Below are 27,719 nucleotides of genomic sequence, written 5' to 3'. Positions count from 1 at the left end.
TTTATGTTTAACACAACGTCATAACTTCATTGGAAATGGGGTTTTATATATATATATATATACATATATACATATACACAGATACACAGTATATACGGATAAATATAGATTTTTTTCTGATATGCCTTCAAATTCAAAATAAGTCTAACCTTCAGTGACATCAGTTAATCCTTCTATATTATTTAGTTATTTTGAAAATGTTGATATATCATACCTTTGACATCTTACACTTGGAATCTGAGATGAGGAAGGACATGTTGTTGATTTCATTCTGAACCACAAAATTCTGTTCCTCTCTCTTAAAGTTCTGTATGTATAAGGGAAAAGGAGACATCTTTTAAGGGAGAGTTGCCCATATTCCTATGTGAGCCAATCATTGTTCATGTTTTCACAGCTTCCTAAAGGAATGCCTTACATGAGACTTCGCCCAGAAGATGAAAACTTCTGCCACCATCTGGAACAACACCTCTGCCTCCGGATTAGACTCTTTCAGCCATGTGGCCCTGTCAATATACAGTATTAAGAAATTCTATTACAGTAGAATTAGGTTTAGATTCCTTCTTAATTAAATAGCAAGAAATACCTATTGTATCTAAATATTATAGTACACTAAATATAATTTACAGTGTATTCATTCATGTGTCGGAAACACCAAATACATTTTACCTGTTGTAGTCGACAAATCTTATTAGAAGGGGATAAAAGGCGTAGAGGTCTCTGACAAGAACAGAGAACTGGTCCATGATGAGAAGCTCAGTTTCTGATATCTCACCCCTCCCCTCTGCCTTCCCTTGTTCCTCATCCACCAGCACAACAGCTGCTTTCTACATAACATGATTTTTAAAAAATGAAATGAAAACAGTTGCAGCAAAATATTTTCCAACTTTCCAGGGGGCTTTATATTGAGTGAGTTTTGAGGTGTCTTGTTTGGACCCATAAAATATATAATTTCTGTTTTGTTTATGTTTTCTGCCAAGGCCGTGCAAAAGGTGAGTCATTCATTGGAATATACAGTACATAAACAGCAATTCCAATGTTGCCTTTACATCGCCTAGTGCTCGGGTACCACATGAAATCAATATATCCTAATCTTTACTTTCACCAAAGCACTACTCACTTTTCTGAGTTTCTTCATGAGAGGCAGAAAGTGGGTCTTGAGCAACTGCGATTTGGCCTTGCTGATGATTGGTTGAGAAAACACTTTCAAGGAAAAAGAGAGGGGTTATTTATCAACAAGTTTATCTGAATCCTGGGACGTATTTCAGAAAGCAGGTAATGAAAAAACGCTGTGTAAGTTAACCCTGAACCTAACATGTTCGCTGGCAAGTTTGCATGCTAAAGCAAACGTAGCTTGTCCATTTCGCCATGATCCCATTGATATTGAGGCATAATTCATTGAATTTTTTGAACGTATCTTATCTTGAGCGAAGCAAAACAAAAACTAAAAAAAGTTACAGTGTGTCCACAGGTGGTAAAAGTCACCCATGCAGTTAAACACCTGTTAACTCTCATGGTGGTGGTCCATGGGCACAAACCTCTCAGCAAATCAAAGCCAAATTCCGCAGGATTGCATGTGACTGATGTAGAAATCATTCATCTGAACTCATATTCTTTTTATTCAATTATGATAGACAGGCTGCTGCTCAGACTGGGGTCATTCTCATTTAGGGGTGGTCAAAGCCAGGGACATGTGGTCAGGGGAGGCTAGGGAGGCAGAGCCTCACCTGCATGTGAAGAGTAAGAAAACAAAAAACAATCATGATTTGGCCCTCATAAAACTGTTTTCAATTTTATTTCTGGTCTGTGCTTTGTATTGATTTTCTATTTGAATCCTGTAATGTCCATTATTGCGGCATGGTGGACAACTGGTTAGCACATCTGCCTAACAGTTCTGAGGACCGGGGTTCAAATCCCGGCCCTGCCTGTGTGGAGTTTGCATGTTCTCCCCGTGCCTGTGTGGGTTTTCTCTGGGCACGCTAGTTTACTCCCAGATTCCAAAAACATGCGTGGTAGGTCGATTGAAGACTCAAAATTGCCCTTAGGTGTGAATGTGTGCGCGAATGGTTGGTTGTTTAAATAATTGGTTCTTTATTATTTATTTCCTTATTATTTATTGTCAATAAAATGATTTTTTTTCCTATAATATTTTATATATACGTTTAATGTATTTTAGTCAGTAATTGCTTAATTGATTACAATTAAATTAATTAGAAATAATAGAATTATAAATGACAGCAGGTGGATGACTAATTAGCACATCCCCCTCACAGTTCTGTGGTCACGGGTTCAAATCCGGGCTCCGGCCTTCTTGTGTGGAGTTCACATGTTCTCCCTGTGCTTGTGTGGGTTTTCTCCGGGTACTCCAGATTCCAAAAACATGCATGGTAGGTAAATTGAAGACTCTGGGCTCTATATTTGTCGACCTCGCAACGTGTGCCAGAGTGCAAATGGAACGCATTTTCATATTTGTGCCACCGCACATTCTGTCTAAACTTAGACCTAGATCATAATGTGATTTTGGTTTATACCTTCCATAATAAACTGTAATCTATCTGCCTCCGCCTGCTCTTGGGTCCAGCTCCACTCCGTACGTAACAGAATACTTTGGCCATCATGGACCCAGAAACCACGGAGGCGCTCAAGAACGCACTCACCCTCCAAGGCGCCCAAATAGGATGTCAGAACAAGACATTGCAAGAAATCACAGAAACTCTACACTCCCTTTCACAACAGGTCTCCCTCCTTTCTCAAAAGATGCAATCCATTCAACTCCCTGAAAGTACCCATTCTGAGTCTGCAGTCTCAGAATGTCCTCCTCCGTGGCAAAGCAGCTAAATGGTCCACTTCCTTATGGCACAACTCCTCGCCGGTACTCCATTCATTCGATTCCTTTTCCTCTGAACTCCATAAAGTATTCGATCACCCCGTTCAGGGCAAAGAAGCCAACCGTCGCCTCCTCACGCTCACTCAGGGCGCTAAATCCGTAGCTGAATATTCAATTGAGTTCAGTATATTTGCGGGTGGCATGACGCTGCACTTAGGGGGATTTTTTCGAACGGCCTCTCAGAACAATTCAAACATGAGCTTGCGGTCCGGGAGGAGCCCTCCTCTCTCGATGATCTCATCGCCCTTTCCATCCGTCTGGATAACAGACTGCGAGAGGGAGCCCGAGAGAAGGGACTCCACTGTCCTCTCCACTGCATTCCGCTTGTCCACGCCACTGCCTGCCAACACACCTCGGACCACCTCCATACTTTCCATAATAAACTGTTCATCATAATCTATCTGCCTCCACCTGCTCTTGGGTCCAGCTCCACTCCATACGTGACACATCCAAACCTCTTAATCATTGTAGGAATCCATCCATTTTCTAAGCCGCTTCTCCTCACTAGGGTCGCGGGCGTGCTGGAGCCTATCCCAGCTATCATCGGTTAGGAGGCGGCGTACACCCTGAACTGGTTGCCAGCCAATCGCAGAGCAACATAAACAAACAACCATTTGCACTCACATTCACACCTACGGGCAATTTAGAGTTGCCAATTAACCTACCATGCATGTTTTTTGGGTTGTGGGAGGAAACCGGAGTGCCCGGAGAAAATCCACGCAGGCACGGGGAGAACATGCAAACTCGACACAGGTGAGGCCGGGGATTGAACCCTGGTCCTCAGAACTGTGAGGCAGACCCTCTAACCAGTCATTGTAGAAATCAGTTCTTTGAATGCATTATTATTTATATCATCATTACTGTACTTACTACCAGCGCGCCACTTTGGGGGTCAAGGGTGTGGGTACGGGGGTGGAAACAAATGATCGTCGGAGATATAAATCAATGAGGTCCGCGGATACATTTCGTTCGCTCGCGATTTTTCGCCAGCTCATTCTGTTTTTAATAAGGAAATACCACTAATGACCATTGTTCTTGTCTCGCACGGTTTGCTGAGACCTCTTCTGCATCTAAAACGTCATCATATGCGAAACTACAGGTATTTGCACTGCTTGTAAAGGCTATGCAATGACCCGCTTCGATTAGAGAGGATTGAAGTCGGTAGTTGTGACGCCACACAAGCGCAGTTGTCCCATTTTACGTGCCCGGTGGCGTTGCCACCTTTTTTTCTGGCCAACCCCCTGGCTCACGCTATGGCATGCTTACATAGAGAAATTGGATAGTTTCAGACCAACGTAGGTGAATTGGAGTCTGACAAAATAACCTCATCTTTTTGTGTCCCTTTGTCATTGTCAGCTGTAATGTTGTTTTAATCAATAAAACATTTGAATCTGTCGTTATTTGTCTTTCATGTTCTGCTTTGAACGTTCGTTCTGCACACTGTTAATTTAAAGCGGTCATAAAGTGTCGCATTAGCAGAAAGGTGTGGACTCTGACCACATAGCACACATATCGGTCCCGCTCGGCCGGCAAATACCGTGTTGTGTAAGCGGGAACTTATTGGTCTTAGCACAATGGCTGCACAAATTGTTCACAGCTGTATAAATCAAAACACCAGCACGCCATACGCCACCTGCATTTTTCCAGTAAGTTATCATTTTAATTCAATTGGCAGAAAATGTCAATGTTGCCACTTGCCACAGGTAATGAAGTCGTGTGTTACTGTCGGAACAAACTGAGTTTGCCAGGAGGAGCCCGCTGCCACCTTGACACACGTATTAAAGGTAACTCAACTCTTGTTGTGATTTTCACGGACGAGTACTACAGTCGGTGTCTATCTGCTTTACTACCCAGCAATGTTTTGTGAAAATTCTTTAATGATGTAATTTGGTTGGCCTTTCTTTTCTACTGTTATTTCACACATTGTTTTAACCCGACTTATTTAACGTACACTGACATGAGATATTGAAGTGAAGTTTTCCCCCCCTTTTTTCCCCCCTGCATGGACATTCATTCATTCATTCCACTTATCTTCACTCGCTATCCCAGCTATCTTCGCGCGAGAGGCGGGGTACACCCTGAACTGGTCGCCAGCCAATCGCAGGGCACACGGAAACAAACAACCATTCGCACTCACATTCACACCTACGGGCAATTTAGAGTCTTCAATCAACCTACCATGCATGTTTTTGGGATGTGGGAGGAAACCTGGAGTGCCCGGAGAAAACCCACGCAGGGACGGGGAGAACATGCTAACTCCACACAGGCGGGGCCGGGATAAAATAAAAATCAAATACAAATAAGGCAAGCAGAAGTTTTACCCTAAATCTTTTGTCAATTTAAAAAAAAAACATTCTAGTTGACCTGCAGTTTAACATGAGGGTTTGAAACAATCACACATAAACAGCCACAAAGATGTACACTCAGTGTGTCATAAGGATTACCAGCTAGTCTTTTCATCCAGGCTCCCTCATCTATCCCTAAATTGTTGTAGATGATCTTCAAGATGTTTCCGAGTAATATGTTCATATGTTCAGAGGTCACTGATGTACAGCAACTGTCAGCCTGGTTTGGGTTGTTCTCTGGCCCGTGTTCCCACCAGTGAGACATGTAGCTGCACAAAACTGGTAAAACCACCTGTGTAAATACAAATATACCAGAGGGTACATTTTCTCAATAAAACGTTTTGAATAATCGATACACTGGTTGGCGTCCTACTGAAGGCCACTTATTAGAAAAATATATGATGACATACTGTACCTCCATGACATGTGGCATTTGAGTATATTTCATGCCAGACTCTGCCACCTCGATGATCTCTTCCAGAGACCTCTCCAAATTTGGAATCATTGGACAAACGTCTACGACCTGGCTGGGCAGACCAAGAGCTGGAATAGAATTTTTTTAAATACATACAAAAAAATTAACAGTAACATATTTTAATAATATATAATAAAAAATTTTGTAGTCGTCTTTTTCAAGGTGGGCCCAAATAGCCTATCCCACCCAGCTATCTTCGAGTGAGAGGCGGGGTACATGCTGAACTGGTTGCCAGCCAATCGCAGGGCACATATAAACAAACGAGCATTCGCACTCACATTCACACCTATGGGCAATTTAGTCTTCAATCAACCTGCCATGTACTGGAAACTGTAGCGAAATTTGTAAACATTTTAAATGTCGGGGTTTTATTTTGAACATTTTGGAAATTTGGGGAATGGGAATGGTTCACAGGATGGCTAGAATGAGGTGAACGCGAGGTAGAAACGGTGAGAATCGGTTGAGAAATTAGGAAACTGTAGCTAAATTTGTAAAAAAAAAAAAAAAATTTAATTACAGATTATTTGGGAAATTTGGGGAATGGGAGTGGTGCAGCGGATGGCTAGAATGAGCTGAGCACGTTGAAGTAGAAACACTGCGAATCAGTTAAGAAATTCGGAAACTATAGCTAAATTTGTAAAAACTTGAATTTCAGGCTTTTATTTTGAAATTTTGTGAAATTTGAGGAATTGAAGTGATTCACAGGATAGCAAAGAATGAGCTGCACACATTAAATTTGTAAAGATTTAGAATTTCGAATATTTTGAACATTTGTGATAGGATGAGTTGTACACGGAGAAGTTGAAATGACTGTTGCTAAATTTGTAAATATTTTGAATTTCGGGCTTTTATTTGGAACATTTGTGGAATTCGGAGAATGGGAGTGGTTCACAGGATAGTTAGAATGGGTTGAGCGCGTAGAAGTAGAAAGAGTGTGAATCGGTTGAGAAATAAGGAAACTATCGCTAAATTTGTAAAAAAAATAATAATAATAAATTTAATTACACATATTTTGAAAATTTGTGAAATTTTGGAAATGGGAGTGGTGCAGAATTTCGAAAATTTGTGATAGAATATGTTGTACACGGAGAAGTTCAAACGGTTCGAATCGGTTGAGAAATAAGGAAATAGGTGAATTTATAAAAACTTTTAATTTCAGACTGATTTTTAAAAAATGTGAAATTTGGAGAATGGAAAGGGTTCAGAGGATGGTGAGAATGAGCTGAACATGTAGAAGTAGAAAAGGTGCAAATCGGTTGAGAAATACTGTAGCTAAATTGGTTACAATTTTGAATTTTGGGCTTTTATTTTGAATATTTGTGAAATTTGGAACTACTTAGCACATCTGCCTCACAGTTCTGAGGACCGGGGTTCAAATCCCGGTCCCGCCTGTGTGGAGTTTGCATGTTCTCCCCGTGCCTGCGTGAGTTTTCTCCGGGCACTCCGATTTCCTCCGGTTTGGTAATGTGAAAATGTGGGGATTTTGAAAATTGGAATGGTTTCAATCAATTAAGAAATGTTGAAGCAGGAGCCAACAATGTAGAATTTGTCTTAATAAGGGATAAATGTGGGTATTTGGTAAAATGGTAAAATGTGAAATTTGGGTGAAAAAGTGGAATTTTGATAATGTGTATGCGGATGTGGAGAATGTCAAAAATATTTTGTAGTTGGAATGATTTGAATCAGTAAATAAATGTTGAAACAGAGGGGAATAGTGTAGAATCTTTTAAGGTGGGAAAAGTGTGGGTATTTTAACATGGTAAAATGTGAAATGTGGGTGGAAAATGTGGAATGTAGGTAATGCGGAATGTGAAAAATATGTTGTTTGAATGGTTTGAATGGGTCAAGAAATGTGGAAGCAGGGGGGAACAAGGTAAAATTGTGTGGAATGTGGGAAATGTGGGTATTTTAACATGGTAAAATGTGAAATGTGGGTGGAAAATGTGGAAAGTGGGTAATGCGGAATGTGAAAAATATGTTGTTTGAATGGTTTGAATGGGTCAAGAAATGTGGAAGCAGGGGGGAACAAGGTCAAATTGAGTGGAATGTGGGAAATGTGGGTATTTTAAAATAGTAAAATATGAAATGTGGGTGAAAATGTGGTATGTGGTTAATGTGGAATGTGGGAAATGTGAAATACGTGTCGTAGTTGGAATGGTTTGAATGGGTCAAGAAATGTGGAAGCAGGGGGGAATAAGGTAAAATTGTGTGGAATGTGGGAAATGTGGGTATTTTAACATGGTAAAATGTGAAATGTGGGTGAAAAATGTGGAAAGTGGGTAATGCGGAATGTGAAAAATATGTTGTTTGAATGGTTTGAATGGGTCAAGAAATGTGGAAGCAGGGGGGAACAAGGTAGAATTGTGTGGAATGTGGGAAATGTGGGTATTTTAACATGGTAAAATGTGAAATGTGGGTGAAAAATGTGGAAAGTGGGTAATGCGGAATGTGAAAAATATGTGGTTTGAATGGGTCAAGAAATGTGGAAGCAGGGGGGAACAAGGTAAAATTGTGTGGAATGTGGGAAATGTGGGTATTTTAACATGGTAAAATGTGAAATGTGGGTGGAAAATGTGGAAAGTGGGTAATGCGGAATGTGAAAAATATGTTGTTTGAATGGTTTGAATGGGTCAAGAAATGTGGAAGCAGGGGGGAACAAGGTCAAATTGAGTGGAATGTGGGAAATGTGGGTATTTTAAAATAGTAAAATATGAAATGTGGGTGAAAATGTGGTATGTGGTTAATGTGGAATGTGGGAAATGTGAAATACGTGTCGAATGGTTGTTTGTTTATGTGTGCCCTGCGATTGGCTGGCGACCAGTTCAGGGTGTACCCCGCCTCCTGCCCGAAGATAGCTGGGATAGGCTCCAGCACTCCCACGACCCTAATGAGGATAAGCGGCTCAGAAAATGAATGGATGGATAATAATAATAATAACTATATTATTATTATTATTATTAAGAAAAGGAATACCGTATGAATGCTTTTCAGCATTCACACAATAATAATAAAAATTAAGAATAGGAATAACACACATGAATGCTTTATAGCATTCACACAATTACTTTTTACAATACATGCATACGTGATTAAGTGTACACAAACATCGTCTATTTGTTCCAGAATGGCTTCTTTTTATGTCATGAAATGGTGATTAGATCAAAAGGAGGACGAACAACAACTCAGAACTCAGAACTGACTTACAAAACGACGTATGGGGCTGCATTACTCCTATGTCGCTCTGAGCCATTGCGTGACTTGCAAATTAAGGATACATCTCTATACAGTTGTTTTGTTTTGTTTTGTTTTTCAGCAAAACTGTACCATTTCTGTCTTCAGCACTTTTGCTGTTGTAGAGTGAGAAGTTGTTGAACTTGTTGATGTGAGGTTCAAGGAAGGCAACAGGGAAGGCAGTTGAGAAAGCAGCCAAACATTTTCCTAATGCTGGGCGATGTCTGGAGAAGACAGGGTTAAATGGAAAATTATGCATAATACATCAATGAATTGCTAAAACGTATGCATCACTATGTTATGAGCAGTTGTCCAACAAGCACACTATTACTTACTTACTACTTACTGCTGTCATATACTTCCCTGCAGTGCCATTATTGGACCCGGGGAGGGGCTTTGTGTCCTCTCTCTCCCCCCTCCCCTCTCTGTTTTAAGCACTTGTCTTCAATCAGCCTCATTACCACCGGTGTATAAATGCTCGCCTAAGTATTGCAGCCTCTCCTAGCGGTGCTACGGCCCACCTTATATCAAGTAAGCTCTACTGTTCCTCGTTTCCCTTGTTAATTCTTGTGTCTCCTCGTTCCCAGTGCTCCCCTGTGTTCCTGACCCACATCATTCCTGCCACCAAGCCAGCCGCCTGTTCTGTCCACTGCCTGCCACCTGTCCACGCCGCCGCTTGCCAACACATCCAGGACCACCTCCATAACCTTTCCTTGATAAACTGTTCATCATTTTACATCTGCCTCCGCCTGCTCTTGGGTCCAGCTACTCCCCATACGTGACAGAATACTTAGGCCACTATGGCCCAGGCAACTCCGGAGGCTCTGAAGAATGAACTAACCCTCCAAGGCACCCACATTGGGCGTCAGGACAAAATCCTGCAAGAAATCACCGAAATGCTCCACTCCCTTTCGCAACATGTCTCCCTCCTTTCCCAACAGATGCAATCCATTCAACCCCCTGGAAGTACTGCTCCCGAGCCCGCAGACTCCGAGCCACCCCGCTTCCCGTACAAAGAACCTCATGTCCCTCCACCCGAGCCCTACTCCGGGGACCTAGGTGCATGTAGCCAGTTTATTCTTAATTACTCACTCGTATTCAATCTCCAACCGTACAGTTATCCCACCGAACGTTCCAAAGTAGCATATGTCACTAACCTCCTCTGCGGCAAATCAGTAAAATGGTCCACTTCATTATGGCAACACTCTCCGGTACATCATTAATTCGATTCTTTTTCTGCCAAACTCCGCAGAGCATTTGATCACCCAGTTCAGGGCAAAGAAGCCACACGTCGCCTCCTCACGCTCACACCGGGTGCTAAATATGCAGTGGAATATTCCATTGAGTTCCGGATATTGGCAGGTGAATGCGAGTAGGACGACGCGGCGCTTGGGGGGATTTTTTCAAATGGCCTCTCCGACCAACTCAAGGATGAGCTTGTGGTCCGGGACGAGCCCTCCTCTCTCGAGGATCTCATCGCCCTTTCCATTCGGCTTGATAACCGACTGCGAGAGAGAGCACGAGAGGAGGGTCCGCGTATGTAAGAATTCTCCCACTCAGAGCACCACGGCGTCGGCTTCTCACCCACCTCCCGCACCGTCTCCCGCACTTCCGTCACTCAACGTAGCTACCACAGAGCCCACGCAAATTGGTAAAACGCGTCTAGACCCACAGGAGCGTCAGCGTCGAGTCATTCAGAGGCTGTGTATCTACTGCGGTCAATCCGGTCACTTTATTTCCTCATGCCCCCTCCAATCAAAAGACCAGGCTCACCGCGACCCGAGAGCTTCGTGGTGAGCTAAAACTGGAATTCCCTGGCTCAAAAAACACAACCCCACCATGGACTGGACACACTTAGCCGTCACCGGATGGAGCCCTCACTGCCACTCACACTGCCTGCTCTCAGCTATACCGGCCTCTGATAAATCGCCACCCTCTTCCACGCCCGTTGACCTCTCCCGAGTCCTGAAGAATACCATGATCTCTCTCCGGTGTTCAACAAAGACCTGGCCAATTCTTTACCGCCCCCCCCACCGCCCGTATGACTGTGCAATTAATCTGCTGCCGGGGGGGCCCTCTTCCTTCCAGCCGTCTCTACAACCTTTCCTGACCTGAGAAAAAGCTAATGGAAGACTACATCTATGACTCTCTGGTTTCCGGACTCATACGACCTCCCTCTTCTCCAGTAGGGGCCGGCTTCTTTTTTGTTGGAAAGAAAGACACCACTCTCCGCCCATGTATCGACTACCGTGGACTCAATGAAATCACTGTAAAAAAATAAATCTCCGCTTCCCCTCATCGACCCCTTGTTTGAACCCCTCTCCGATGCCCAGATATTCACCAAGTTGGATCTACGGAACGCCTACCACCTCATCCGTATCTGAGAGGGGGATGAATGGAAAACCACTTTCAACATCCCTCTCGGACACTTCGAATACCAGGTCATGCTGTATGGATCGATTAATGCCCCACTGTCTTCCAGACCTTCATTAACGACGTCCTCCGTGATATGCTGAACCGGTTTGTTTTTGTCTATTTGGATGACAATCATTCATTTTCTCCTGCTCCCCTGAAGAACATCACCGTCATGTACGCCAAGTCCTCCAACGCCTCCTTGAAAACCGCCTGTATGTTAAACCCGAAAAATGTGAATACCACCTCTCCTCCGTACATTTCCTGGGCTACGTTATCTCTACAACAACTACAACTACAACCCGACCCTGCCAAGATCCCAGCTGTTGTTAACTGGCCCACTCCCACCACCCGCAAAGAACTGCAACGTTTCCGTGGATTCACCAATTCCTACCGTCGATTCATCCGTAATTACAGGAAGGTCGCAATTCCCCTCACTAGCCTCACATCCACCAGCTCCCTCTTTCAGTGGACCCCGGTAGCATCCCAAGCATTTAGTCAACTCAAGACCCTGTTCAACAATGCGCCCATTCTTCGCCACCCCGCCCCTCCCTCCAGTTCGTGGTGGAGGTTGACGCCTCGGACATGGAGGCAGGGGCTGTCCTCTCGCAGCGGGACCCCACGACCCAGAAACTTCCCCCCTGTGCCTTTTTTTCCCGTCGTCTGTCCCCTGCCAAGAGGAAATACGACGTTGGCAACCGAGAGCTATTGGCCATTGTATGAGCCTTGGAAGAGTGGAGGCACTGGCTGGAGGGGACTGAACTACCATTCATCATTTGGACAGACCACAAGAATCTCTCTTACCTCCGATCTGCCAAACGCCTTAACCCATCGACAAGCTCGCTGGGCTCTCTTCTTGAGCAGGTTTAATTTATGTCTCTCCTTCCGTCCTGGCTCCAAAAACTGCAAACCAGATGCCCTGTCTCGACTTTACTCTCCAGCCCATCTTTCCTTCCTCGTGCTTCGTTGGAGCAGCCACTTGGCAGATCGAACAGGTGGTACAGGAGGCCCAAAAGACTCACCCGGATCCCAAGACCAGGCCTCCAAACCGCCTGGAGTTCGTCCAAGCCTGCTCCGTCTGTGCCCGAGGGAAGTCTTCACACCTGCTCCCAGCTGGGCTGCTGCGTCCATTGCCTATCCCTAGCCGCCCTTGGTCCATATCGCTCTGGACTTTGTTACCGGTCTGGCTCCTTCTGAACGTAAGTCTATCATTCTCACTATTGTCGATCGCTTTCCCAAATCCGTCCATTATGTACCCGTCCCCAAACTACCATCCGCCTTCGATACTCCCAACCTCCTTGTCCAGCATGTCTTTAGACTCCGCGGTATTCCCATTGATATTGTCTTTGACAGAGGTCATCAGTTCTCATTCCTGGTATGGAAGGAATTCTGAAAAGCAGTGGGCGCAGCAGCCAGCTTGTCATCAGGATATTATCCGCAGACCAACGGCCAGACGGAGCGGGCAAACCAATCCCTTGAATCTGCCGTCCGTTGTGTTGCCGCATGCAACCCCTCCTCCTGGAGCTCATTCCTCCCATGGATTGATACGCCCACAACTCCCTCACAAGTTCCACTACCAGTATGTCCCCATTCATGGCTTGCTATGGTTACCAACCCCCATTATTCAAAGGACAGGAGCAGGGAAAGACGTCAGTGTGGAAAGACGTCCAAGCGGCGTTGACCCGGTCCGCCGCACGCAATAAACAGCTTGCGGACTGTCATCGCTCCCCGATGCCCGAATACAAGGTGGGCCAATCTGTCTGGCTTTCTTCTCACGACCACCCACTTCAGACAGAAAATCACTCGGCGTTTTATAGGTCCCTTGGTTCCAGTACCTTGACGACTGGGAATGGTACGGCCCGGAGGAGCGTTCTTAGATTTCCCGGAAGCTCATCCTCGATCCTACTCTTTTAGACGACTTCTACGCGGCTCACCCGGGGAAGCCTGGCAGGATGCCAGGAGGCGTCCGTTGAGAGGGGGGTACTGTCATACACTGCCCTGCATTTCCATTATCGGAGCCGGGAGGGCACATTGTGTCCTCTCTCTCCCCCCCTCCCGTCTCTGTTTTCAGCATCTGTCTTCAATCAGCCTCGAAAAACATGTTTTATAGGCTTCTGATTTCAAAACTGGTAATTCATCAATGTGTTGTGTATACTGTATGTAATTGCAGTATATGAGGTAATCTTTCATTTATATGGGTTCACAGTTGTAGCGGCCCTCCGAGGGAAGTCATAACTACGATGTGGCCCGTGAAAAAATTAGTTTGACACCCCTGCCTTAATCACACCTGGTGTTGGTGAACTACTTGTGTTACCACAGCTGCCCTGGGGCAGTGCGATGTCTCCCCTGGATGGATGGCTGGGGCCACTGCTCCCCTCCTCCCCCCCAACCTTTGAACGCCATTGTTTCTGCTTCATGGTCTTGTTTCAATAAACAAACAAAAAAAGAGCATATGGACCCATACATGAAACACTATAATATACATACCTCTCTACATATATGCTTTCATTGGTTCCCAGAAAGTAGAGGCTGTTAAGGATTCTGTAGCAGGAAACCTGGATCTCATCCACTAAGAAAGAAAGAATCAAAAGTACAAAAAATTTATTACATTTGTGGGTGTTGTTATTAATGACTGTTTAAGAATTCAATTGAGAGTTAAATTTCACATTTAAAAATGTTTCCCTTCATGAATGGCTCTAAGCTTCAGGCAATGGCTGGTGGTCTGCATTATGCCACAGATGTACAGTATGTGAAGGTCCATTAGGAACATAATTCAGGAGTTGCTCTCAACACTTATGACTGAAATGCTCTCATACACAATGATTTTTTTTCGCTCATAAACACTTGTGTAATGTTCTCTTAAACACCAGTGAAACGTTCTCATACGCAACACTGAATTTCTTGCTATTATATGCACCACTGAAACGCTGTCAAACACACTACTGAAACACTTTCATACACACTACTGAACTGCTTTCATAAAGTATACAACTTAGCCTAACCCTAACCCATACAGTATGAGAGCATTCCAGACTGGTGCCAAAAAGGATTTCAGTATATTTTATAAGCGCATTTTAGAATGTTATATGAGTGCATTTAAGTGTGATGTGTGAAGGGATTTCAGTCCGATTCGGTGGGGGGAGGAGCCCTGGGCATCCAACATTGGGGCGGCATCCAAAGGAGGCAGGTTGGCATTCATTCAGAGCATGAATGCTGAAGGTGATTTCCGATCGGGCTAAACTCCTTCAGCAAACCCCCACCCCCCCCTCTCACACACACACACACATCGCCGCCATCGCCGACTGGTTTCCGATGAGGAAACACAGAGCGTTTCACTACCACACTCACCATTGCTCTGGAATTTTGACCCCAAGTATTTAAAGTACTCCACACTTGCTATCTCTTCTCCCTGTAGCCTCACTCTTCCCCCTCCACCCCTCTTATTCATGCACATATATTCTGTCTTACTACGGCTAATCTTCATTCCTCTCCTTTCCGGTGCATGCCGCCATCTTTTTAATTGTTCCTCCACCTGCTCCCACTGCAGATTACAATGTCCTCTGCAAACATCATGGTCCACGGGGATTCCAGTCTAACCTCATTTGTCAGCCTATCCATCTCTATCATACACTTTCTCTAGATCCACAAAGACACAATGTAGCTCCTTTCTGACCTCCATACTTTTCCATCAACATCCTCAAGGCAAATAATACATCTGTGGTACTCTTTCTATGCATGAAACCATACTGTTGCTCGCAACTACTCACTTCTGTCCCGAGTCTAGCCTCCACTACTCTTTCCCATAACGTCATCGTGTGGCTCATCCACTTTATTCCTCTATAGTTCCCACAGCTCTGTACATTACCCTTGTTCTTAAAAATGGGCACCAGCACACTTTTCCTCCATTTCTCAGGCATCTTCTCACCCGCTAGAATTCTGTTGAACAAGCTGGCCAAAAACTCCACAACCACCTCTCCTAGATGCTTCCATACCTCCACAGGAATGTCATCAGGACCACCTCCACAGGAATGTCATCAGGACCAACTGCCTTTCCATTTTTCATCCTCTTTAATGCCTAACTTCCCCCTTACTAATCATTCCTCCTCTACTCTTCCTTCTCTCTCATTTTCCTCATTCATCAACTCCTCAAAGTATTCTTTCCATCTATCCTGCACATTACTGGGACCAGTCAACACATTTCCATCTCTATCCCTAATCACGCTATCATGCTGCACATACTTCCCATCTCTGGCCAACCTGTAAAGATCATTTTCTCCTTCTTTAGTGTCCAACCTGTCATCATATGCCTCTTGTTTGACCTTTGCCACATCTACCTTTGCCCTACATCACATCGCCATGTATTCCCTTCTCCTCTCCTCAGTCCTCTCAGTGTCCCACTTCTTCTTAGCCAACCTCTTTCCTTGTATGATTTCCTGTACTTTGAGGTTCCACCAACAAGTCTCCTTCTCTCCTTTCCTGCCAGAAGATACACCAAGTACTCGCTTGTCTGCTCTCTGATCACCTTGGCTGAAGTGGCCCAGTCTTCAGGAAGCTCCTCCTGTCCACCGAGTCTGTCTCAGCTCTTCCCGAAAAGCCGCACAACACTCTTCCTTTCTCAGCTTCCACCACATGGTTCTGCGCTCTGTCTTTGTCTTCCTAATCTTCCTCCCCACCAACAGAGTCATCTTACACCACCACCATCCTATGCTGTCTAGCCACACTCTCCCCTACCACTACTTTACAGTCGGTAACCTCCTTCAGATTACATCGTCTGCACAAAATGTAATCCACCTGCGTGCTTCTACCGCCGCTCTTGTAGGTCACCCTATGTTCATGTCTTCTGAGTTGGAAAATGTATCTTTTATATATACCAAATATTACTTCCATTAATTTTATCCAACCTTCACATCTTTATTGTTACATTGTGACTACTACCTCTTTTCCTGCCATGCTGTCCGTACTAATTGTTCATAGCTATGTTGTGACTACTAGCTGTTTTTTGATAAAGATAAGTTGAGTGCAGCTGGACAAAGATAATTGTTTTGCTTTCCTTCTCCGTCTCTCTCAATTCGATATAATGAAGGTTTTTTTGTTGGGCTTCAGTAAGGGGTGACAACTTGTAAGACTTGTACCTTTTCCTCTCTTTGCAAAGACTTCTCTTTCTTTTTTGTCATTAAAAAACACAAAGACAAGATTGCTTCCTTACTTATTCTGTCAGAAAAATATTTCCCAAATATCTCCCCACCATCATCTTACACACCACCATCCTATGCTGGCTACCCACACCCTCCCCACCAACTACCTCAGAGTCGATAACCTCCTTCAGATTACATCGTCTGCACAAAATGTAATCCACTTGCATGCTTCTACCTCTGCTCTTGTAGGTCACCCTATGTTCCTGCCTCTTCTGGAACAAGTGTTCACTACAGCCATTTTAATCCTTTTTGCAAAGTCTACCACCATCTGTCCCTCCAAGTTCCTTTCCTAGATGCCGTACTTATCCATTACTTCTTCATCATCCCTGTTTCCTTCACCAACATGTCCATTACAATCTGCACCAATCATGACTCTCTCTCTGTCTCGGATGCTCAGAACTACTTCGTCTAGCTCCTTCCAGAATTTCTCTTTCACCTCTAGGTCACATCCTACCTGTGGGGAATAGTGGCTAATCACATTATAAATAACAATTTCAAGTTTCAGCCTCATGACACGATCTGATACTCTTTTCACCTCAAAGACTTTCTGAGCCAACTCTTCTTTTAAAATAACCCCGACTCCATTTCTCTTCCCATCTACACCATGGTAAAATAATTTAAGCCCTGCCCCTAAACTTCTTGCCTTACTGCCTTTCCACCTGGTCTCATGGACACACAATATATCAACCTTTCTCCAAATTATCATGTCAACCAACTCCAGAGAGTTTCCTGTCATAGTCCCAACGTTCAAAGTCCTCACATTCAATTCTCGGCTCTCTGCTTTCCTCTCCTCTTTATGCCTAAGAAGCCGCTTTCCACCTCTCCTTCGTCTTCGACCCACAGTAACTGAATCTCCACCGCCGCTCTGCAGGTTAACGGTGCCGGGGGCGGACGTTGTTAACCCGGGCCACGACCGATCCGGTATGGAATTCTTTAGATGAACGCTCATATTTGTTTGGCAAAGTTTTAAGCCGGATGCCCTTCCTGACGCAACCCTCTACCTTTATCCGGGCTCGGGACCAGCCTACAGTTTGCACTGGCTTGTGCCCCACATATGGCTGCAATCCTCAATATAAATCAAATAAAACCTAAAAACATGTATATACGCACATATGAGATCTTCTCCAAAATTGTTCTTTCCAACGTGCTCAAACAAGGAAGACAGGATCGGAAGCAGGCCAAAGGTGGTATAGTTGATGATCTGAGGGACTCCTCTGGGCTGTTCTTTGCTGTGAGTAAATTGGCCAAGCTTCAGGTTCTCTTGAGTCTTCCCCAGAGTCTCTGCTGCATTGTCGAAGTAGGACTGCAGTGCTGCCTTGACTGACTCCAAGCCTGTCTTCATCACTGTCCTAATATAGGATAGCATTGAAATATTTTTTTTTTTAGTTTTTCTCATCAGTCATTGCAGTTACAAAGATGTTTCATCGAAATCCAGAATACTTGTGAAGTCGAAGGAGGCGAAACTTTAATAATAATACAATATTTAATTATATTTAATTGAATACACTACAAAGACAAGATATTTAATGTTCAAACTGATCAACTTTATTGTATTTTTGTTGTTGTTGTTGATGCAAATATTCACTCCTTTAGAATTTAATCCCTGCAACACATTCCCAAAAAGATGGGACAGGGGCATGTTTACCACCTTTCCTTTTAAAATACTCACACAGCATTTGGGATCTGAGGACACTAATTATTGAAGCTTTGGAATTCTTTCACATTTTTGCTTGATCTACAACTTTAGTTGCTGAATAATCCAGGGTCTCCACTGTCATATTTTGTGGTTCATAATGCGCAACACATTTTCTTTTTTATCTTTTTTAACCAGTCCTGTTCAGCTGCATGGCCATCCAGAATGATGAATCTGTATGCCTTTTATGCTGGAACAGTTTTGCTGTGCAACAGGGGAGTTTGAAATATTCCGTATGTTTATTTTTTATTTGAAAACGGTTGAAGGGGACAGACACAGCGACAGAACAGACAAGCACATCACATATGGGTGTGAACCACAGCAGAACAATAGTTGAACAGTCTAGCTATTTGACTACAAGTAATCTGGTTACGACATGCAATAATGCACCAACCTGGGAGTTGATATCGTATTACAACCTGTATTATTTATAGTAGTCCCAGCATATGAAATTAAAGCCTATAGTGTATCTATGGAACTTATTAGTGATTAAACACCATATCATATGCATGTTAGTCAACTGGTGTACAGAGTTGCTGCGCCAGCATCCCGATCTCTCCCCATCTTCCTGCGGCCCGCCATCCGAAACGGGGGGCGCATGCCCTAGGAGTCAAGCCCTGAGATATGTGAATACCCACCTCCCACTATATTACTATGGTTCCAAGGTCCCCAACTGGCAACCATTGTCCCTCAACTGTGATCATGTGTGGTGCAGAGGGGTGTCGTGCATTAAAATTGGTCAGACTGGTGGGGGCGAAACGAGATGGACACGGGGCACATTTTCAATGGGAGAGACGTCTGGACTGCTGGCAGGCCTGTCTCGTACTCACACTCTTTTGCTACGAGGCGACGCTGTTGTAACACATGCAAAATGTGGTTTTACATAGTCTTGTTGAAATAATGACGTCCCTGAAAAATTCATTGCTTGGATGGCTGCATATGTTGCTCTAAAACCTGTACAGACCCTTTCCAAAAAAAAATTAATATCATGGAAAAGCTTATTGATATCCATAATTCTGTTCATAAAGTTAAACTTTCGTAGATTATAGATTCACTGCCCACAAAATTATAGATTCACTGCCCACAAGTATTTATTTGTTTATTTTTACATAAATTGGGCTTCAAGCTCATAAAACCCACAAAATCAGGAATTCAAAAAATTTGAATACTGTGAAGAAATCAGCTAAAATTTTGCAGGCCATAAATGTTTTAAACTGAGTGTCACACAGTAATCATTTACTAAACTCAAAGCACCAGCACATGTTGCCCCAGGTGTCATTAAATTGCTCCAGTTGGTTTCAATTGTCACAGTTCAAAATGGGGAAGACTGCAAACTTGACAACTGGCTAGAAGACCATCATTGATACCCTCCAAAGGATGGGTAAGCCACAAACGTTCATAGCTAAGGAGGCTGGCTGTTCACAGAGTACTGTGTCCAAGCATATCAATGGAAAGTCTAATGGAAGGACAAAATGTGGCAGGAGAAGATGCACCAGCAAAAGAGATGACCGTGGGCTTCAGTGGATTATCAAACAGACAAGAGTCAAGAATCTAGCAGAGATCCAGAAAGAGTGGAATGAGGCGGGAGTCACAACTTCAAAAACCACCACATTCAGAGGCATCCGGGGAATGGGCTACAACTCGGGTCAAGCCACTTCTGAGCCTGAGCCAACGTAGGAAGCGTCTGAACTGGGCCAAGAAGAAGAAGGACTGGACTGTTGGCCAGTGGTCTAAGGTCCTCTTTTCCGATGAAAGTTAAGTGTGCCTTTCATTTGGAATCAAAGTCCAAGGGTTTGGAGGAAGACGGGTGAAGAACAGAACCCAAGCTGCTTGAAGTGCAGTGTGAAATATCCACAGTCAGTCATGATTTGGGGTGTAATGTCTAGTGCAGGTGTTGGTAAACTCTGCTTTCTTAAATCCAAGGTCACTGCAACAGTCTACCAGAATGTTTTAGAAGACTCCATGATTCCTTCAGCTCAGTATCTGTGTGGAGATGCATATTTCATCTTCCAACAGGACCTGGCCGCTGCCCATACCGCCAGAAGCACCAAAACCTGGTTTGATGCCCATGCCATCGCAGTGCTTGACTGGCCAGCCAACTCGCCGGATCTAAACCCCATTGAGAATCTATGGGGTATTATTAAGAGGAAAATGAGGGGCACCAGATCCAAAAACAAAGAAGAACTGACAGCAAGCATCAAGGAAATCTGGGCTTCCATAACTCTCAGGCGATTACACAGGCTGATTGCCTCAATGCCACGGCACATCGAGGCAGTGATTGAAGCAAAGTGATTTCCAACCAAGTATTGAAGATTAACATGAAGTTTTGAAAGTACCATATTTTGATTGATTTATTGTGACCTTATTTCTTTCTTTTTTTTCTACAAAAACTGAGAAGTAAATGCTGATTTCTTCACAGTATTCAAATTTTTTGAATTCCTGATTTTGTGGGTTTTCTGAGCTGGAAGCCCAAATTATGTAAAAATAAACAAATAAATACTTAAAATTGTTTAAATTGTGGGCCCTGAATCTATAATCTATGAAAGTTCAACTTTTTGAATGGAATTACGGAAATAAATAAACTTTTCCATGCTATTCTAATTTTTTGGAAAGGGTCTGTATGTACCTTTCAGCAGATGTGCAAGTTACCCGTGCAATGCGCACTAACACACCTCCATACCATCACAGTTGATGGCTTTTGAACTTTGCGCTGATAGCAATCCGGATGTTCCTTTTCCTCTTTGGCCCGGAGGACACAACGTTCATGATTTCCTAAAACAATATGAAATGTGGACTTGTCAGACCACAGGAGACTTTTCCACTTTGCTTCAGTCCATCTCCGATGAGCTCGGCCCCAGAGAAGCAGGCGGTGTTTCTGGGTGTTGTTGATATATGACTTTCATTTTGTATGGTTTTAACTTGCATTTGGAGATGTAGCAACAAACTGCGTTAACCGACAATGGTTTTCTGAACTGTTCCTGAGCCCACCTCGCAATAACGATCCCAGTTATTAATGCAGTGCCACCTGAGGGATTGAAGGTGCATAGACATTCAATGTTGGTTTTTGGCCTTGCCACGTACATACAGAGATTTCTCCAGATTCTCTGAGTCTTTTGATGATATTATGGACTGTAGATGATGAAATCCCTGTAATCCTTGCAATTGTACGAGAATTGAGAAATGTTGCTCTTAAACTGTTGGACTATTTGTTCATGCAGTTGTTCACAAAGTAGTGAACCTCGCCCCATCCTTGTTTGTGAACAACTGAGCCTTTCAGGGATCCACTTTTTATACCCAGTCATGACACTTACCTGTTTCCTATTAACCTGTTCACCTGTATAACGTTCCAAACAGGTGGGTTTTTTTTTTTTAGCATCCCTCAACTTTCCCAGTCTTTTGTTGCCCCTGTCTCAGCTGTTTTGGAACGTGTTGCAGGCATCAAATTCAAAATGAGAGAATATTTGCAAAAATAAAATAACGTTCATCAGTTTGAACATTAAGTATCTTGTATTTGTAGTGCATTCAATTGAAAATGGGTTGAAAAGGATTTTCAAATCTGTTTTTATTTATGTTTTGCAAAACGTCCCGACTTCATTGGAATTGGGGTTTGTACATGAGCTCAACAAATTACAATACTTGAAATATAAATGACTGCTAGTGGCAGAAAGCCAATGCTTACAATGCATTTGCGGATGTTTACTGTTAGCTATTTGTTTTTTTCCCCTCCCTATTCTTTTTCAGTTGTTTTCAAGTCTTTAGTAAGTGTAGCATTCAAATTTGGTCTCAACATTTGAATTTGCTTGGTCTCAGTCCATTATTTTATTGTGCACCAGGATCTGTAAGACTGTGTTCATACTTGACGAAACAAATCAAACAGGCAGAGAAATCCTGCCAGAGTTTGCTTCAACCAAGCCAAACATGACATGTCAACGCCCCTTATTTTGATGTAAATGAGACTGTTTGGTTGTTTGTCAATACATGCGCTGCGATTGACTGGCGACCAGTCAAGCGTGTACCTTGTACAGTAGACAGATTGATGGTTGGATGGGTCTTCAATATGCTCATTTGTGCTCAATGCTGTAAAAATGCCTGAAAAGATCACTTAATTTGCATGGCCACTATGATAATACTCATGTCTGTGATTTTCTCAATCTGAATTAGGAATGGACTTGATTACTTTTGACAGGAGTTTGCATCATATTGGTGTTGCAAAAATAAGCTTAACTTATAATAGTCCACAGACTATTCTGGGGCTTTTTTTTTTAAGGCTTCCAAAACACATTTGCGTGAAGATCTTTTTGGATATATTGCATGTTCTCTCGACAGGCTGATCTGTGCCTGTGAGCACCGTGTAAGGTGCTAACTATGCACACAACTTTATGAAACAAATGTTTGTTCCATTACCTGGCATCCAGACTTTGACCCAGTATTTGCAAACAGTTGACTATGGATGTGGCATTATTACCTAAAAGGAAATGAGACATCAGAAAAAAAAGTCAAAGATTTTGAAATGATAGCCACTGAGTACAAAACAGGAAAACAAAAACAAAAACAAAAACAAAAAAACGCTGTTATGGGGGCAGAGGTGGAGGTGTGAGAAATATTTTCCTTCATAGATACATTATGTGCCTTGCAAAAAAAAGAAAAACAATAGCACAGCATGACAATCAAAAAATATTTTTTTTTGTAACAAAATTAAATTAAGAGGTTGCAAATACAATGATTTACTCTTCTTCTTTTTATTTTTAGAAGTACCCCTTACTGCTTTCCAGTGCATGCCTCCATCTTTCTAACTGTTCCTCCATCTTCTCCCTGCTTTCACTGCAGATCACAATGTTATCTGCAAACATCATGGTCCACGGGGATTCCAGTCTAACCTCATCTGTCAGCCTATCCATCACCACTGCAAAAAGGAAGGGGCTCAGGGCTGATCCCTGATGCAGTCTCACGTCCACATTAAATTCGTCTGTCACACCTCACCGCTGTTCTGTTGCCGTCGTACATGTCCTGTATTATTCTAATTCTCTTCTCTTCCACTCCAGACTTCCGTATGCAGTACCACAATTCCTATGTGGGTACTCTGTCATAGGCTTTCTCTAGATCTACAAAGACACAATGTAGCTCCTTCTGACCTTCTCTGTACTTTTCCATCAACATCCTCAAGGCAAATAATACATCTGTGGTACTCGTTCTATGCATGAAACCACACTGTTGCTCGCAACTACTCACTTCTGTCCCGAGTCTAGCCTCCACTACTCTTTCCCATAACTTCATCGTGTGGCTCATCCACTTTATTCCTCTATAGTTCCCACAGCTCTGTACATCACCCTTGTTCTTAAAAATGGGCACCAGCACACTTTTCCACCATTTCTCAAGCATCTTCTCACCCGCTAGAATTCTGTTGAACAAGCTGGCCAAAAACTCCACAACCACCTCTCCTAGATGCTTCCATACCTCCACAGGAATGTCATCAGGACCAACTGCCTTTCCATTTTTCATCCTCTTTAATGCCTAACTTCCCCCTTACTAATCATTGCTCCTCTACTCTTCCTTCTCTCTCATTTTCCTCATTCATCAACTCCTCAAAGTATTCTTTCCATCTATCCTGCACATTACTGGGACCAGTCAACACATTTCCATCTCTATCCCTAATCATGCTAACATGCTGCACATACTTCCCATATCTGGCCAACCTGTAAAGATCATTTTCTCCTTCTTTAGTGTCCAACCTGCCATATATGTCAACACATGCCTCTTGTTTGGCCTTTGCCACCTCTACCTTTGCCCTATGTCTCAATGTATTCCTTTCGCCTGTCCTCGGTCCTCTCAGTGTCCAACTTCTTCTTAGCTAACCATTTTCCTTGTATGATTTCCTGTACTGTGAGGTTCCACCACCAAGTCTCCTTCTCTCCTTTCCTGCCAGAAGATACACCAAGTACTCTCCTGCCCTTCTCTCAGATCACCTTGGCTGCAGTGGTCCAGTCTTCTGGAAGCTCCTCCCGTCCACCGAGAGCCTGTCTCACCTCTTCCCGAAAAGCTGCACAACACTCGTCCTGTCTCAGCTTCCACCACATGGTTCTCTGCTCTGCCTTTGTCTTCCTAATCTTCCTCCCCACTACCAGAATCATCTTACACCACCACCATCCTATGCTGTCTAGCCACACTCTCCCCTACCACTACTTTACAGTCGGTAACCTCCTTCAGATTACATCGTCTGCACAAGATGTAATCCCCCTGCGTGCTTCTACCTCCGCTCTTGTAGGTCACCCTATGTTCGTGCCTCTTCTGGAAAAAAGTGTTCACTACAGCCATTTACATCCTTTTTGCAAAGTCTACCACCATCTGTCCCTCCAAGTTCCTTTCCTGGATGCCGTACTTACCCATCACTTCTTCATCACCCCTATTTCATTCACCAACATATCCATTACAATCTGCACCAATCACGACTCTCTCTCTGTCTGGGATGCTCAGAATTACTTCGTCTAGCTCCTTCCAGAATTTCTCTTTCACCTCTAGGTCACATCCTACCTGTGGGGCATAGCCACTAATCACATTATACATAACACCCTCAATTTCAAGTTTCAGCCTCATCACTCGATCTGATACTCTTTTCACCTCCAAGACATTCTTAGCCAACTCTTCTTTTAAAATAACCCGACTCAATTTCTCTTCCCATCTACACCATGGTAAAATAATTTCAACCCTGCCCCTAAACTTCTAGCCTTACTTCCTTTCCACCTGGTCTCCTGGACACACAATATATCAACCTTTCTCCTAATCATTATGTCAACCAACTCCCGAGAGTTTCCTGTCATAGTCCCAACATTCAAAGTCCCCACATTCAGTGGTAGGCTCTGTGCTTTCCTCTTCTCTTTCTGCCGAAGAACCCGCTTTCCACCTCTTCTTCTTCTTCGACTTCGACCCACAGTAGCCGAATTTCCAACGGCGCCCTGCAGGTTGACGGCGCCGGTGGCGGACGTTGTTAACCCGGGCCACAACCCGGTATGGAATTCGTTGGATGAATGCTCATATTTGTTTGGCAAGGTTTTAAGATGGATTCCCATCCTGACGCAATCCTCTGCCTTTATCCGGGCTTGGGACCGGCCTTCAGTTTGCACTGACTTGTGCCCCCCATAGGGCTGCATTTCCACACACCCACACACACACACACACACACACACATATATATATATATATATATATATGAATGTGTGTGTGTATATGTATGTATTTATTTTTAGAGATGGTTTGGTCGGTTTATAGGCATGCACACTCTTCTTTTTCTCATTTACTAATGTGGCGAAGCAGTGAACAGAAGCACTAACAGGGCTAATGCAAGCCAAGATGGCGGCACGTTCGGAAATTCAATCTGACACCCCAACGCTACTCTGAGAGTGTAGATTCCAACAGGGCTCTGAGATTCCAAACGGTGCGGAGTGTAGCAGAGCACGCTCGGAGGCTATTTCCGAACGGATCCTACAATGTGCCCGAGCCAGTGTTGAATTCTGGATAACGTAGTCACAATGCCCGTTTGTCAACGTGTTGTGATCTTACATAGAAAACTACTTTTCCAAACACCTTTAAGTTCAACCCAAATACATTCGTGTGTAGCATTTCTTTTTCTCCCGGACATCATTGTAAGGGAGTAAGTAAGATAATAAATTTGGGCACATTTACCTGAAAACTAATCGTGCCGAAACAAAACTCCAACGGTGTATTTGGACTCACAAACATTTGTGAGTCCTAATTTGGTATTGAGAGATAATCGTCAGACCTACTTCAGCTACCCGAGGACACGCGATGCTTGCATGCAGCTAGCCAAGCCCCCATAAAAGGTAGTGGGCATAAAAGTGGGAGATATAATGTTTCAACTGTATAAATACTGTTCACCTGATTTGGATGTAAATACCCTCATGTTAAAGCTGAAAGTCTGTATTTAAAGGACATCTTGTTCGTTTCAATTTAAATCCATTTTTGTGGAGTTCAGAGCCAAACAGATGACAATAATGTCCAGGTCCCATGAATGAAGAGATGAAAGTTTATGGAGTGAAATTTATGCATGAGCTGAGCTCATTCACATATGATTTTCATCAGATACTGGAGATAATATTATCACTCCTCTACCCCTACTGGATATGAATTATGAAACATAACTATGTCATATAAGACTTACTTAATAACCTGAGCTTTTTTTAGGAATTTATTGGTGAACCACCAAACAAAAATATATAAAAAAATATCCAAGTTTTTTAATTGAACACCAAGCTAATACATTTTCAGGGAGCCACGACCTATTCTGTTGTATGAAAGGCAACAGGTGGATACATAGCTTTATTGTACCTTTTGACATTCAATGGAATTGCATTTAATTGTTCTGCCTGTCACTATATGCCGCTGGCATAGATAGAACAGCAAAATATATATTTCCAAGTTATCACAAATAATTTAAATAATACTACAATAATCAAAACTAATAACACTGTGAACATATACTTTGTTTTGACCTAAATATACAAGAAAAAATGATTTTCTTCAGAGTCAAGATGTACCGAACCCAAAACCAAAGAAGGGCTGTAAAGGGTAGTAAATGTAATCATCACCTCACATTCAGTAAAAGTACTGGAGTCATGCAAATCCAAATTTAACACTGGCTTTTTTGATTTAACAATCTAAAAAACAGAGAGGGGCTGGGGTTGGATGGGAGTTTGAGCTTGTGATCAAAAGTGCAAGCAATAGCCATAAGCCATTCTTACCAAATAAGGATATCCTATTTCTGACAAGTACTCCCAGTTTGCAGAAAAGACTGGGAAAAAACAAATTGAAGAGGGAGGGAGGGAAGAAGAACAAATGAAAAAACAGTTATGAGATAACAGAGAGGGAAAAAGACAATGGAGAATGAGAAACAAATCCCTTTGACAAGCAACTGAGATTTCCAACATCCAGACAATGTGTAGTTAAAAATTCAAGCACCATTATGGGAGTTAAATGGTAAATCTTGTCACTGCCATCTTTCCATGTATTGTTTGTCAAAATCACCTTGTCACCATTTCTTTCTCCTTGTTGGAGGCATGTCCACCGTTGCTAATGGAATGGATGGATGTGGATAGGAAGTACAGCCGATGGTTTCTGAAATATTGATCCACCAATGGCAAGACAACCTGTGGGTTCAGTTGACAATTGGTAGAAATGTAGAAACAAATCCTTGGTCCACCATCTAAGTGTCTGCAAACAGTCATTGCTGGTAAACATTTTGGTTGTCATTGTTGAATGCAATGCTGCTCAGTTCTGACCTTTAAAAAGAACTTCATCTGCTGTTCATGAGGACTCTTTACTCCCCTTTGTCTTGTTCCCATGTCTACAGATAATCAAACAAAAATATAGGTAAACCTGTCTGCAGATTCTTTCCCCATTAGGCCATCTTTTTCGAGTAGCCACTTTTTCTGTGAACTCGACGATACTGAATAAAGCATAATACTTGCCTAGA

The 27,719-nt window shown here is 43.1% G+C and overlaps 1 protein-coding gene across 2 annotated transcripts in view; it reads right to left on the bottom strand.

The window, feature by feature from the left end:
* Window positions 1-27,719, bottom strand: part of ryr2a (ryanodine receptor 2a (cardiac)) — a 325,067-nt gene that overhangs the window by 101,134 nt on the left and 196,214 nt on the right. For both annotated transcript variants that reach the window (XM_061755631.1, XM_061755632.1), the window contains exons 64-76: window positions 27,526-27,590; window positions 27,272-27,393; window positions 26,989-27,038; window positions 22,640-22,700; window positions 17,653-17,891; window positions 13,835-13,916; window positions 9,029-9,159; window positions 5,645-5,772; window positions 5,329-5,521; window positions 1,118-1,200; window positions 667-824; window positions 416-503; window positions 215-307 (exon numbers count right to left, since the gene is read on the bottom strand). In XM_061755631.1, the coding sequence (XP_061611615.1) occupies window positions 215-307; window positions 416-503; window positions 667-824; window positions 1,118-1,200; window positions 5,329-5,521; window positions 5,645-5,772; window positions 9,029-9,159; window positions 13,835-13,916; window positions 17,653-17,891; window positions 22,640-22,700; window positions 26,989-27,038; window positions 27,272-27,393; window positions 27,526-27,590 (1,493 nt within the window). The remainder of the gene's footprint in view (window positions 1-214; window positions 308-415; window positions 504-666; window positions 825-1,117; window positions 1,201-5,328; window positions 5,522-5,644; window positions 5,773-9,028; window positions 9,160-13,834; window positions 13,917-17,652; window positions 17,892-22,639; window positions 22,701-26,988; window positions 27,039-27,271; window positions 27,394-27,525; window positions 27,591-27,719) is intronic.

This window comes from Phyllopteryx taeniolatus, chromosome 19 (genome assembly GCF_024500385.1).
Source record: "Phyllopteryx taeniolatus isolate TA_2022b chromosome 19, UOR_Ptae_1.2, whole genome shotgun sequence".
Classification (NCBI taxonomy): domain Eukaryota; kingdom Metazoa; phylum Chordata; class Actinopteri; order Syngnathiformes; family Syngnathidae; genus Phyllopteryx; species Phyllopteryx taeniolatus.
The sequence above is the reverse complement of the archived record's forward strand: the minus strand, read 5'-3'. Positions and strand labels throughout refer to the sequence as shown.